Genomic DNA, 14,411 nt, shown 5'->3' on the forward strand with positions numbered 1-14,411 from the left:
TACGCGAAATGTTCATAGGCATAACATTATAGCAGCACACAGCCTCTAAAGCTAGCACAACAAAACAAAGAAGTTATGTTTGAGAAGCCACTAGAAATCAGGAACCCCCATGTCCAGAAAGCACACAAAATAAAAAGTGAAACAATGGATGTTAGGAATTCCAAAGGACTGATGTATGTAAAATAATCGTTATCCTTCATGCATCTCTTTATCTAATCAGCGATTGTCTGGGGCTACCTTTAAGGCCCCATTCACACTTGGCTGATATTCCGTTTCCCGGTACGGTTCGTTTGAGTTTGGAACTTTTGTCCTTAAGTGTGAAAGCTCGAAACGTTCCCGGGAATGATTAAAACTAACCGTCCCGACACCACATGAAATAGTCTCGGCACAGTTGCTTCCGTTCCTCCAGACAGTTGGCTTATTTTTGCTTCAGTGTGAAAGAAAAACGTTCTCAGTTCAGTTGCGAACGTCAAGGTACCAAAGTGTCAATTATTTAGTTCAGTAACTGATCTAAATCGGTTGGAACTAAAACCAGAATAATCTTGTATACAATAGTATTATCAGATGTGTAATGTGAAAGGGAAGTGTTCTCGGTACACTTGAACAGATGGAAGTGCACTCAGTACATTTCCAAGTGTACTTAGCACACATCCTGTGTGAAAGAGAAACGATCCAAGGAGGTTTCCACTGAAAAGCGCCGAGCACACTTGGTAAGTGTACCGTACTCGGTACACTTACAAGTGTTCCCAGTGTGATAAGGGGGTAACATTGCTACCAAACATGTAAGTATAAAGTGCAACAGGTATGTTTCAAATATTTTATTGTGATAGTTGGCACTAGTTCACCATTATCACAATCACAAAGATGTGTACACAAATGTGTGTTCTCTTGGCATTAGACATGTTTTGTGTTGCTAATGGTTTTGCCTGGATGTATAATATACTGTATCTAATAATAATACTAGTAGACCACAAACTATCCTGCCAATTTTAATTAGTCAAATATAAATTCTTCTCTTTCGTGAACATACATATGCATTATTCTCCCAAGGGTAAATGTTTTGTTCTTTATCCCTTGCCTTTAAAAGACCAGTATCTTGTACTGAGTGTGGCTTCACATGCTTATCCATCCTGTTACCAAATGTTGAACACATTTCTAATAAAACAAACACCATCAGGCATGAGATTGTAGAGATTACAGTAAACGCACCCTCCAGAAGGCTGTCAGTCTACAACACTCGCTAGATAAGAAGTTTACTGTCAAGGGGGGAACATTTAGAAACGCAAAAAGAAACTTCAATTCAATGACACATTTTTTTTTTACTAGAATGCCAGCTAGTTTAAATGTTTGTCATTGAATTTAAATGTATTTTAGTCATTCTAAACTCAGCAGTATTAAGTGTTTAGTAGTTATGGATAAGAAAAATATATATACCTATTTAAAGACGTGCATTCTTGGCAAGCATTGGCGAACTGTAGCACAATCAATAAATAATTATCCTGCCAAGTGATTTCTGCAAGACTCGTTACTTGTAAGGTGGTGCCAAAACAATAGAATATCACCATTATACAGTTTCATTTTTTCCCTATATAAGATTTTAATTAATCTTGTCATTTAATTCAGAGTTTATTATGACCAATGACCAATACCATTTAACTTTTTGTTAAGAACTAAGTACAGTACCAGCATTGCAAAGACACATTTACAATGTAAGAGAAAACATCTTTATTAGACCCACGAGGGCCAAAAAGCAATTACATGCAAAGTAGAAAAGTTCACTCCATCGTTCAAGATGTAATAATCTACTCTGTTAACTCCTAAGATGCCACGTTGGCTTTTATAAATCTAAAACTGCCACTTCCCTTCAAAACTTTAAACCAAATTTGATCTACTTTTTTTTTGCAAACCATCTAACAATCAATGTTGTCCAGAATGTCAACATGCAGAGGAGTGGGAGGCAACTTTCATGCCTTGGTACAGAAGCATCCATTTTACAATGTCATTACAAACCAATGGGCTGCCACAGTGATGCTGGAACAATTTTTAAAGTGGGGGTGCTAAAGCCATTGAACAAAACTGCAACCCCTGTATATGATGGAAGCCATGCAAAGCCAAGGAGGTGCTACCCCCAGCACCCCTAGTTCCAGCTCCCCTTTGCTGCCACCTTTCAACAGTGCCTTATACAGTATGTCATACATACTCTACCACAGTGTGATATACTCTCCCCTTTTGGCTAAACCAGTATCATTCAATACTGTCCTGGGAAAGGTATTGCAATCTTTCTCCAGGCCTGTCTACAGAGAGAGAATTGAAATGTTACAGTAAAATATGCTTTGAATGTTAAAAACTAACAATAAAAAATAAATACAAATAATTATCTGGTTTCACAGACCCCCAATTAGCACTAATTTTAATTGAGGTATTGTAGTCCAAGATTAGTGCTAATTGTTGGAAGACTGTGCCTGTAACACAGCACCTAAGAACCCTTAACTGTAATTATTATTGCTGTATCTCAATTTACACTAAACACATTGACATATGTATGCATTTGTATGCATTTATGTATGGATTTATTAACAGCAGTTAATTAATTACTTCAGTGTTCAGTGTTTTAGTGGATAGTATGTACCACAGAGGAATTATGGATTGCAGCATCATTTTCAAAAGAAAGTGGACGTGGGTTAATTAATGCATTATATGGAATACTAGGAGACATTTATCACTTTGTGTTGCGTTTCCTACAAAACAGGTTTGCAAAATGCTAGCAGGGCCAGTTTTATGTATATTCTTGAAGTTTGAAGGAAAGCACTGTTTTAAGGTTTTCTGCAAGAAATATACCAATGACAAATATAAAGATGTGCGTTTAATGTGTTTGTTTGAAATAAAAAATGCATTAAAGTTGGAAACACAACATTAACTTTCCTGGTTTTGTAATTTATATAGAATGTGATGCGCCACCAAAACTAACAATAGCAAGATAGTGATAATACACGTTTCCTTGACTCTCTTTCTGAGGTTCTTAATTGCCTTCAAGGTCAAACTTTAACATTTCCGTTTCATTAAACTAAAAAAACTATTTTATTAACCAGACAAATGTTGCATTAATTTCTACCTATATAACACTATTTCTCATTGCAGATCTTACAGGACTCTCAGACTGAAGAATATCATATGCATGGTACCACAGCACCTGGTATAAAATCACTGCATGCTGTTACGATTGTCATACATGTCCAGGTTGTGTCATATAGTCGCATGTACTACAATAATAATGGAACATCAGGGCTGACTTGTCACTAAGTACAGCAAAGCTCTTTTGTAAATGGTTCTAAAGTCATATATAATTATAAACCACTATTTCTGCCACTCAGCAGTACAGTTCACATAATGCCAACAGCACGTCTATGATGGATGAGTAGAGCTCCCACTTGTGGTTGCTTTATATGTAGCTAATGTTGCCTTATCTCAAATTATATTTGTATACAGTTGTTGCCTCATGTTGCAGAGCCTTTCCCGTTATTAACTGTAATTATTAGTTGATTGTCAACGTTCTGCTCCTCTGTTCAAACCCATACAAAAAAAAAGGATCATGCTTTGATCACAGATATGCAAGACCATAAATGCAAGTTTACAGCAGGTACAACACATGGTATTGGAAAAGGATTTCATGCATGCACAAACACAATTCCAGTGTTCTGCTTTGAAGATGCAATGCATGTACGGAGAAGCGTATGGCCCATTTTCAGAACACTTTTCTTTTGATCACTCTCGAGCTTAGCAGTGTAATGGGGTACATTTCTAAAAACGTGTTCATCGTAGATAGTCGCCATCTACCTTTTTACCATTGTAGCGACAGTCAATAAAACGTATTTACAAAGAATTGTGGACCTTGTAGTCCATTTTCATATCACAGTGGCGCGTAAGTGCAAGGTTTAAAACTCCAACTACTATAAACCCTTGCGCAGGAACTGGAGTGATGACGTCACTAATGAAGGCTACCAACCCTAGTGCGCATGATCACTCGCGTCAGTCAGGTTGACCTCATCTGTGGAGACCAACATTTTTTTTTTTCCTGGAGCTGTAGCAGGAGGCGACGCCATATTGAAAGACATACATTCTTTTAATTTGTAAAAAAATCAATTTAGCCAACATGCTGTACCTGGAAGACTACTTGGAGAGTGAGTATTACGTTTTAGACATTTAATATTGGCAAATAATGTGGTTTAGGCAGGGTATATTCGCGTTTATCTGTGCTTCTTGTTGAAGGACTGACTGTATTCTCTTTGTTTTTTTTCCCTCTGTTTTGGCAGTGATCGAACAGCTTCCCATGGATCTGCGCGACAGGTTTACGGAAATGAGAGAAATGGACCTGCAAGTTCAGAGTACGCATTGCTTCAACGTGACACTTTAAAAACATAGCCGTGGTTTATAATAATAATAATAAAAATATGTTGCATTTCATTTTTTAAATCTATCCATGGTTTAAAATTACAAACTTGAAAAAGCCAGTGTTTGAAAACAATCCTTAAACACAAGATGCAAACTTCTGGGAGGAAGTTTATTAGTGTTACAAAATGTATGAAAATATTAGAGATCAAGCTGGCAGAAACACAAAATGCGTTACCCAAATGATGTCACTGATTTATTAGAATCATTGTTTTGTGTACTGCATTTAAAGAAAATAGCAAAGAAAGGGGTGACATTAAAAAAGCATGTGTTGTGTCACATTGCAGAACTTCCTGAAAATGTGAATATGGTACAGGGCACAGTACAGGGGGGTAGGGGATCCGTATGCTAACTTTAAAATGTAGCATTTCAAGCCATTTAAATATTTAAGAAAAGACATAACCCCAAACCCACTATAACAGAATTATACTGTTTTCAATTTTCAAAAAAAAAAAAAAATAAATAAATAATGGCATCAAAGAAGGGTAAAACTAGGGTATTTATTTTGACTTGACCCCACAATGTACATGTGTAAACATTAAAATAGGATGAGTGTCCTTTATTTCATAGTTCTGTACATTCCATTAGAAACAGTAGTTGTTGACTTTCAGGTTTTTCCAAAGAAAGTATTTATGGTTTAGATTTAAGATTACATCTATGTTAAAGTTACTTGTCATTATGTCACCCTCTGAAATATATACCTGCAGGAATGTCATATTCGGAGTGCTTATTTAAAAGGTTTGGCATGGTAAACAACTCGTGTGAAGTAGTAAGATAATGTTTCTGTTTGTGCTGCAGATGCCATGGATCAACTAGAACACAGAGTGAATGAATTTTTTATTAATGCAAAAAAGAACAAGCCTGAATGGAAAGAGGAGCAAATGGAAACAATAAAAAAGGTAAAGTCTTTCTGACCAAAACAGTTGTTTGGTAGGATTAGGCCTACCTGTTTTAACATTTTCAACATTATCTAAAGATACACATCAGTAATCTTGGGGCTTTGTACTGAACAAGAAAATATGCCCATCTATATGTCTGCACTGTTAAGTTTTAAAGGTACATTTATCCGAAAACTACTCGACCGTGGACGGCCATAGGCAGACGAACCACTTTTTAAACTTCCGGACCGAGGTGGCTGTACCGACATAACATTATTGTAAGTTTTAAATTTAACAAAGATTGGTATGTACATTAACTAGTCCAGCTGAAATTATCAGGTATTATAAATCAAAACTTACTATATATATATATATATATATATATATATATATATATATATATATATATATATATATATATATATATAAATATAAATAATCCCCCCCCCCCCCATATGACTGTTCATCTATACTATTCAGTTTTTGTTTTTTAAGTATGACCAAATTATTTTCATTGTTTCTTTTGAAGGATTATTATAAAGCTTTGGAAGATGCAGATGAAAAAGTTCAGTTAGCAAATCAGATATATGACTTGGTAAGTATTTACTTAAATAATCTTTAACCCTTTCACGCTTAGAGATCACTACTGTGGACATCTATTTTTAAGTGATTATCTCCTACAGAAACTCTGTTTTCACATCACTAATGTATGGTATCCTCTTCATTGGATGTCTACCGAAATTAAAACTCCTGCCATCTATTGGCTTTTGATAGGTACTACAAAAAACATAAAAGTGACAGTACAATGGCAGAGAAAAGTTCAGCAGCACAGAGCACCTCAGGGATTTCTGTAAAATCCTTTTTCACAAAAATGCAGAGCAGGTAAAAAATGTATATATTCAAAGAAAGTAATGTTTAGGGAATAATATGAAATGCTTCGTTCAAATACACGCTTTATTGTTTTTCACAGTTTATGTTAAACCAAACCACTTAAGTGGACGTCATGCAATATTAAGATTGATATTGCACATTAGGCCTGTGCTAAATATGTTTTGTCATGTAAGATCTATACATTGCAGTGTTGTACACAAATAGGCTCATTTGGATCATTTTATATTCTCTCAACTGTTTTTTAATTGAAATTAATTTTCTGAAATTAATAATATTTATTATTATTATTATTATTATTATTATTATTATTATTATTATTATTATTATTATATTATCAGCAGCTGTGTTGTAGTAGTAGCAGTTTTATTAGTAGTATTGTTATTTCCTTACCCAGACATCTATAGCACCTAGCTACAGGGAGGTATAGGAGACTCCATCAGAATCAAGTGACAGTGATAGTGACTGGTGACTGGCAGCCAGACACGCATGGAGCCCAAGTAGCAGCAGTGAAAGTGTCAGTGTCATGGGCACCCCCTGAAATCGGTTCAGTGTGGGAAATCACTGGTCAAAGCTAACTGATGCAAAAAATGCTAACCGGAAAACTAAGTACATCTGCATGCAGTGCCTTGAGCCATTGTGTCCTGGGTGCTTTGCCAACTTCCACACCCAGCGCTGATCTCAGTTCACTAAAGAGGGAAAAATGGTAACTTGATGTTTATGACTAAAAAAGAAAAAGCGTAAAAAAAAAAAAAAACTCTGAAGGTACATATATATATATATATATATATATATATATATATATATATATATATATATATATATATATAAATAAATATAAAGTTTCAACAATGAAGACATTTTTGTTACTGGCAAAAATAAAAAAATAAAAGAAAATATGAGAAAACATACACTGAACAGAAATATAAATGCAACATGTAAAGTGTTGGTCCCATATTTCATGAGCTGAAATAAGATCCCAGAAATTTTCCATATGCACAAAAAGCTTATTTCTCTCAAATTTTGTGCACAAATTTGTTTACATCCCTGTTAGTGAGCATTTCTCCTTTGCCAGGATAATCCATCCACCTAACAGGTGTGGCATATCAAAAAGCTGATTAAACAGTATGATCATTACACAGGTGCACCTTGTGCTGGGGACAATAAAAGACCACTTCTAAAATGTGTTGTGTGACAAAAGTGCACAATGCCACAGATATTTCAAGTTTTGAGGGAGCGTGCAATTGGCATGCTGACTGCAGGAATGTCCACCAGAGCTGTTGCCAGAGAATTGAATGTTCATTTCTCTGCCACAAGCCGCCTCCAACGTTGTTTTAGAGAATTTGGCACTACGTCCAACCGGCCTCACAACCGCAGACCACATGTAACCACGCCAGCCCAGGACCTCCACATCCGGCTTCTTCACCTGCGGGATCGTCTGAGACCAGCCACTCGGACAGCTGATGGAACTGTGGTTTTGCACAACCGAAGAATTTCTGCACAAACTGTCAGAAACCGACTCGGTGAAGCTCATCTGCATGCTCGTCGTCCTCACCAGGGTCTTGACCTGACTGCAGTTTGGCATCGTAACCGACTTCAGTGGGCAAATGCTTACCTTCAGTGGCCACTGGCACGCTGGAGAAGTGTGCTTTTCGTAGTTGAATCCCGGTTTCAACTGTACCGGGCAGATGGCAGACAGCATGTATTGCGTTGTGTGGGCGAGCGGTTTGCTGATGTCAATGTTGTGAACAGAGTGCCTCATGGTGGCGGTGGGGTTATGGTATGGGCAGGCATAAGCTACGAACAACGAACACATTTGCATTTTATCAATGGCAATTCGAATGCACAGAGATACCTGAGGCGGATTTGTCGAGCCATTCATCCGCCGCCATCACCTCATGTTTCAGCATGATAATGCACAGCCCCATGTAGCAAGGATCTGTACACAATTCCTGGAAGCTGAAAATGTCCCAGTTCTTCCATGGCCTGTTTGGGATGCTCTGGATCGACGTGTACGACAGCGTGTTCCAGTTCCCGCCAATATCCAGCAACTTCGCACAGCCATTGAAGAGGAGTGGGACAACATTCCACAGGCCACAATCAACAGCCTGATCAACTGTATGTGAAGGAGATGTGTCGTGCTGCATGAGGCAAATGGTGGTCACACAAGATACTGACTGGTTTTCTGATCCACGCCCCTACCTTTTTTTTTTTTTTAAGGTATCTGTGACCAACAGATGCATATCTGTATTCCCAGTCATGTGAAATCCATAGATTTAGGGCATAATGAATTTGTTTTAATTGACTGATTTCCTTATATGAACTGTAACTCAGCAAAATCTTTGAATTTGTTGCATGTTGCATTTATTTTTATTCAGTGTAATACATACCAGTTGGAGTGGTACCAGCCATTTAGTTTTGCATTTACCCAAATAAAAGAAAGACACTCATAATATGCTGTTCCAAGATAATAGAGCAGTTTTGTTATGTTACAGACGCTTGATGTCCACTCAAGTGGACATATGTATAACTTCTTAATTTTTGTACTAAAAAAAAAAATAATAAAAATGTTTTTATAGGCATATAGTAGTTTGAAAAACTGCAGTGTACAGATAGTACCACTAGATGTCAGTCTAAAGCTTTGCTTTGTTTTTCTACCCAGAATGATCCCAGGTTGATAGAATAAAGTTTAAAAGGGAAAAAGAAAACCTAATGTTCATATTTCAGATCTGGTGAATACTATTAAAGTCACTGTAAAAATACGTTTCATGCACGTCGGGATAATTTTTTGGTGTTTTTTATCAGGTGATTCTGTTATAATGTTGTCCAAACAGGTTGATCGACATTTAAGAAAGCTGGACCAAGAACTTGCAAAGTTCAAAATGGAACTGGAAGCAGATAATGCTGGAATTACAGAAATATTAGAAAGACGTGAGTTTATTATTCTTCATATAAACAGTATTCATAGTAACCTAATATTGTGGGAGACTTAATGTAATTACAATTTGCATGCTCTAATACAATCCATAAACATTCTAGTATTTCTATAGAACACCTCAAACCCTTACAGAAACATATTGAACTTGTTGTGTTATCCTTTCACCCTTCTCAAATGTGGTACCACAGACCAAAGATATTACAATTGTATACAATAGGGCAGGGGTAATCAGTTATTTTAGTGAAGGTCCAAAATTCTCAGTTACAACACATTCTCAAACAAACACAGAGCTAAAATATCATTTTTACATATTTTGGTTTGAGAGTTCTTTTTGGTTTAAAGGAGTTTTTGGAGGATTCAAAATTGTCTTATTTTTACTAGTCTGCCTTATTTACTGATTTGTTTCTGCATGAGTTATTTCCCTGCCATAACCATAGAATTGTGTAACTACTGTATTGTGTCTGTGTCAGCAGAGCCCAAACATTGTGTTTCACCATTGCAAAAACAAAGCCAATTCTAGCAAACAAAACTGAAGCACTGAACTGAAAAATCACTGTGCTTTCTTATTCAAGTAAATTAACACCTTACCAATGAAGTTACTCTGGTGCCAACCAGTCATGTTTTTAAACTTAAAACAAGATAATTTACAACAGTATTTAAGTTTTATTGTAAAAGTGAGTTTTCCAACACACTGAGATTCTTTTCTTTTAAACAAACATTTTTTAACTGACACAAGGTCTGTTACACAAGTTATTGACTTGATTAAAGAAATTAATGATTGGCATTTTTGGACCGTTCATTATGGTAATGATTTACGTCAACCCATGTAGCAAAGGGAGCTCTTAATGAAATCTATGTGGAGAACTTGGTAATCGTCATCACAGTATGCTTCTTCAGCTGCTCTTGCATGTCTTCTTAGTGGCATTCTGTAATGCCATGGGGTCTAAACCTCAATGAGTTAAACCTTGGTGGATCTTAATACTGTACTTCATCTTTAAAATGTATAAACTTGATCTTTTGTGGATTCCATTCTGCTGTATTTATGTCTTCGATAATGTTAATTAGTGGGCCAGTCAGTTACACCTTGGGGAATACCTGATGGTATTTCAGTCTTTCAGTGTTCAGGTCATAGACTGCTACATAATTATAGCATGTTTCTCTTCCCTAACACATGTTTTTCACAAGAAATATAATAGCAACATTCCAGCTATCATGTGTATATCTTTATTTTCTCACAGGGTCTCTCGAACTGGATAGCCCATCACAGCCAGTGAACAACCACCATGCCCACTCGCACACTTCTGTAGAAAGTAAGCAATTATTTTAGCGCACTAGTAGTATGTTTGTTTCAGTGGTATTCTAAATGCAACTTTTTTTTTTTTTTTGCCAGAAAGAAAATATACTACTCCTACCCATCATACCACAGAGCATATTCCTGAAAAGAAATTTAAATCAGAAGCTCTTCTGTCTACACTCACTTCAGATGCTTCAAAAGAAAATACGCCAGGTAATAGTTTAATATTTTTGTTTCCTTACACAATAGAAGTATATTTTATGCAGCCTAGATTATCTTAAAGTAATACATCCTGAGTTGCTCACCCGGTAAAGCACACCAGTGTGGTGTGCAGGGTGAGTCATACAGCTCAGGTTTGCATCCTGGCTGTGTGGAGTCGCTGGTCTTCTCTGGGGATTCATGAGGAACATCACATTGGCTCTGGCAGTCCTATGGGTTTGATGCTATAGTGAACTATAGTGCTATAGTGAACCCTGCTGGTCAGATGCCCAGTGAACCAGTGTGGTGAGGTGAAAAAATAATTAGACAGTCCAAATTGGGGAGAAAATTGGTGGTAAAATACCACAGGCAAAGTAGTTGATAAGTTGCATTCTTTATGCTAGGACCCTTCAATTTTGCCCAGTCCTGACTTCTTTCTATTTTACACGAATCACTTGTAGTGTTATACATGGACTTTCTTGTTTTTAACAGTTTTTCTTATTTTCTTTAGGTTGTCGCATCAGTAGTTTATCAACCTCTTCAAACAACGTTTATAATGTTAACTCATCTCAGCCCCTTACGTCTTACAATCTGAGCTCATTGCCTTCAGGAGCTGGAGTTGGTGCGGGTGCCATCACCATGGCAGCTGCCCAGGCAGTACAAGCAACAGCTCAGGTAACAATGCAGTGTTTACTGTGCTCCTGTGGTGGGGCTTACATAACTGGTTTTATTACTGCTGTTTAAAGACAAGATGGTATTCTAGGAGGTTGTGTGTGGTGTTGCTGAGTGAAATATAAATCTCCTAATGCAAACTTATTTTTAGTTTAGGTGCTATGCCTTTCTACAGCACTGTCTATTGATTCAGTAAATGTAAATTGTAAACTTAGATCTTTTTAGGTGTTTCATTTTTTTATTAGTCATCTTCAAACATAAGTTAGCCAAGGTAATTAGGTTGCCTATTGCACCATGATTAGCACTAGTCTTGGACTCTTACTTAAGCACCTTAGTAGTGAAAGATGTGGTTATAGTAGTCTGTGAAATCAGTTGTAAATGGCTGTGTTAATATGCAAATATTAAATAACCCCACAACTATGCATACTTCAGCAATATATAGAATAGTGGATGGCTAACCATGAATAAGAGAATGTTTCCATCAAAGGATAGACCATTAGAGGTGAGAGCATAGCTCAGTGTCCTCAGAACCCCTAGATGGATACACATACCTTGTTTTACAGATTAAGGGTGTATTCCTTTAGTACATTACTTTAGCGAGCTTCAGCATTTTATATAAGATTAGTGTTTCTTTGTCTGTAGGGAGTCTTATCTACTGGATAATAATTTTCCAAAAATAATGTATTCATCTAAACCATTGATGCATGTAGGAGTAAAAAATGCTTGAAATATTGGAATAACAATGTGTATTAAATACATGGATGTTATATTTTTTCAGATGAAGGAAGGCAGAAGAACATCTAGTTTAAAGGCTAGTTATGAAGCTATTAAAAATAATGACTTCCAACTTACAAGGGAGTTTTCTTTATCAAGAGAGTCCACCGGGTATTCGTCGTCTGCATTGGCATCTACCCTGACTCAAGCACTGACTTCATCCTCTGACTCGCGGACTGGTCGTAAAACCAAGTCAGTTGCTTAGTTTATTTATATATTTTTTGTTTATAACATGTTGGTAAAAAGTATTATTGTAACTTTTTTTTTTTTTTGATGATAAATTAAAGCAAAGCAAAACAAAACATTTGTGCTTTGACTAATTAAAAATGATTGTTAGAGTCCCTGCTGTGTCTGTGTACTTCATGTTGTTGGCTATGTCTCAAGACTCATGTGTTTGTTTTCCATGCAGAGATGAAGAAGGGAGGGTGGGGTTTTAATTTCCAATTAAGATTTTGTATTGCCCAAACATGTAATAACAATATTTTTGTAGTATGAAAGATAGTAAATAGTACTGTGAATGAACAAAGGGTATAACACAAAGGAGACTTCAGTTTTTAATTTAGATTTTTCCTTTTTTTTGTTTTAGTTATGCATCCTTGATGGTAATTTTGATAGTTCACACACCCATGTAAACAAGTGGTTTTACATTTGTTTTCCAGAAGCAATACCAAGTCTTCAAACCATCAGTCTTCATCCTCCTCTTCATCATCATCCCTGTCTTCCTGTTCATCGTCGTCAGCTCTGGCACAGGAGCTTTCTCAGCAAGCCTCTGTACTTCCAGAATCAGACTCAAACAATCAGGTTGACTGGGCATATGATCCGAACGAGCCACGCTATTGTATTTGCAATCAGGTAGGTTTTGTAGTTTTGTGTGGCTACAACATCTTCTGGGATTCTTCATTTTATTCACTTGTGTGTATATGAGTTAGAGTATTACCATCTGATTTAATTAATCTGTTTCACAAGCCATGCATGGATCCAATTGAATAAACTAAATGCATTATGTTAGTTAGGGTAGAAGGGTTGGATTCAAAAGTAAGTCATAAGAAAAAGTTGTTATTTTGCTATAAAGTTATCAATATGTAATAGGCTGTAGACACATGGATGTGATAATCATTATTTTTTTAAATACTATTTGATTTAAATTGTATTTTTATGTATACAGGTGTCTTATGGAGAAATGGTTGGCTGTGATAATCAAGATGTAAGTATATTATATTGTACTTGCTCAGCCCAATAATACACATTATCAAGATTGTATTTGGGATAAACATTATATTCCTTTACTGAAACTCTCAATATCTGTTGCATCACAGACTTCTTTAGCTACAGGCCTACAATTTGGAACTTCATTTAATCCATTGTCTTTTTAAAGGTATTGTTTCTCAGCTACAGTACACCTATGTTTTAATGGACAAATATGGTTTTTGCAGTGTCCCATAGAGTGGTTCCATTATGGGTGTGTTGGATTAACAGAAGCACCAAAAGGAAAGTGGTACTGCCCCCAGTGCACGGCTGCTATGAAAAGGAGAGGAAGCCGTCATAAATAGATCATGTTGGTCAGGTGACTGAGAAAGAAGAATCTTTAAAAAAAATTACTTCTTTACAAATGTCATTTCTCACTTTTTGTACATGCAACATTTCTTTAAAATGACTTCTTTAAACATCCTTGTGTTAAGTATGTGTCCCGTAGATGTAATCAGTAATGTTCTAAAGTAAATATTTTCACTGCTGCAGATGTTTATAGTCCTCAAATGACATACAACACATTCCATTTTAAGTTGTTCAGCATAGTTATATCAATAAGACAAACACTTGGCAGCATGGGATGCTTGTTATAGTTATTATGCAAAGCTAAAAGTTAATTCTAAAGTGATTCAGAAATGGAAGTAAAATCCAACTGCAGTAAGATGCTAGTTGTGTTTTTTATACTTTTGGAAGAATACTTATGGGGAATGCTGTAAAACATCCAAAATATATTCAGAAGATGCATCTGCAGACTGAAGCAAAATGTACTGTACAGTATATGAATAAAGTTGACTGTTCTGTAGTATGTACATCTGTTTGTGACACTAGGCTTTGTCGTTTTGCACCAAATATGGTGCATGATGTTTGAGATGTAAAATAAATAAAATAAATAAAATGATCAATCTTTTGATACTATCACGTTTATTATATATATTTAATTCTAACATTTTTAAATGATCAACATAATGCTGTGGTAACATTACATTACAAAAACAATATTGGTTATGTAAGGTATAAACCAAGACGGACTGTGCATTTACCACCACGCATGGGGTGGTGATAAGGGCTGAGGCGT

The 14,411-nt window shown here is 36.1% G+C and overlaps 1 protein-coding gene across 1 annotated transcript; it reads left to right on the top strand.

Annotated features, from left to right (window-relative positions):
- Nucleotides 1-4,051: 4,051 nt before the first annotated feature.
- On the top strand, nt 4,052-14,238 carry LOC121318302 (inhibitor of growth protein 3). Its single transcript, XM_041254819.1, has 12 exons — nt 4,052-4,178; nt 4,311-4,382; nt 5,245-5,345; nt 5,854-5,919; nt 9,047-9,143; nt 10,389-10,460; nt 10,541-10,657; nt 11,154-11,317; nt 12,093-12,280; nt 12,748-12,940; nt 13,254-13,292; nt 13,522-14,238. The coding sequence occupies exons 1-12, from the start codon at nt 4,151-4,153 to the stop codon at nt 13,636-13,638; spliced, it is 1,254 nt and encodes a 417-aa protein (XP_041110753.1). The 5' UTR covers nt 4,052-4,150; the 3' UTR covers nt 13,639-14,238.
- Nucleotides 14,239-14,411: the final 173 nt, after the last annotated feature.

The sequence above is a fragment of the Polyodon spathula genome, chromosome 7 (genome assembly GCF_017654505.1).
Source record: "Polyodon spathula isolate WHYD16114869_AA chromosome 7, ASM1765450v1, whole genome shotgun sequence".
In the NCBI taxonomy this organism is placed as follows: Eukaryota; Metazoa; Chordata; class Actinopteri; order Acipenseriformes; family Polyodontidae; genus Polyodon; species Polyodon spathula.

Excerpts from the sequence above, each read along its gene's own strand:
- LOC121318302 (XM_041254819.1), top strand. The coding sequence starts at position 4,151 with ATGCTGTACCTGGAAGACTACTTGGAGA. Across the intron at positions 4,383-5,244 it reads AATGGACCTGCAAGTTCAGA|ATGCCATGGATCAACTAGAA; the intron begins GTACGCATTGCT and ends TTTGTGCTGCAG. Across the intron at positions 10,461-10,540 it reads CTCGCACACTTCTGTAGAAA|AAAGAAAATATACTACTCCT; the intron begins GTAAGCAATTAT and ends TTTTTTTGCCAG.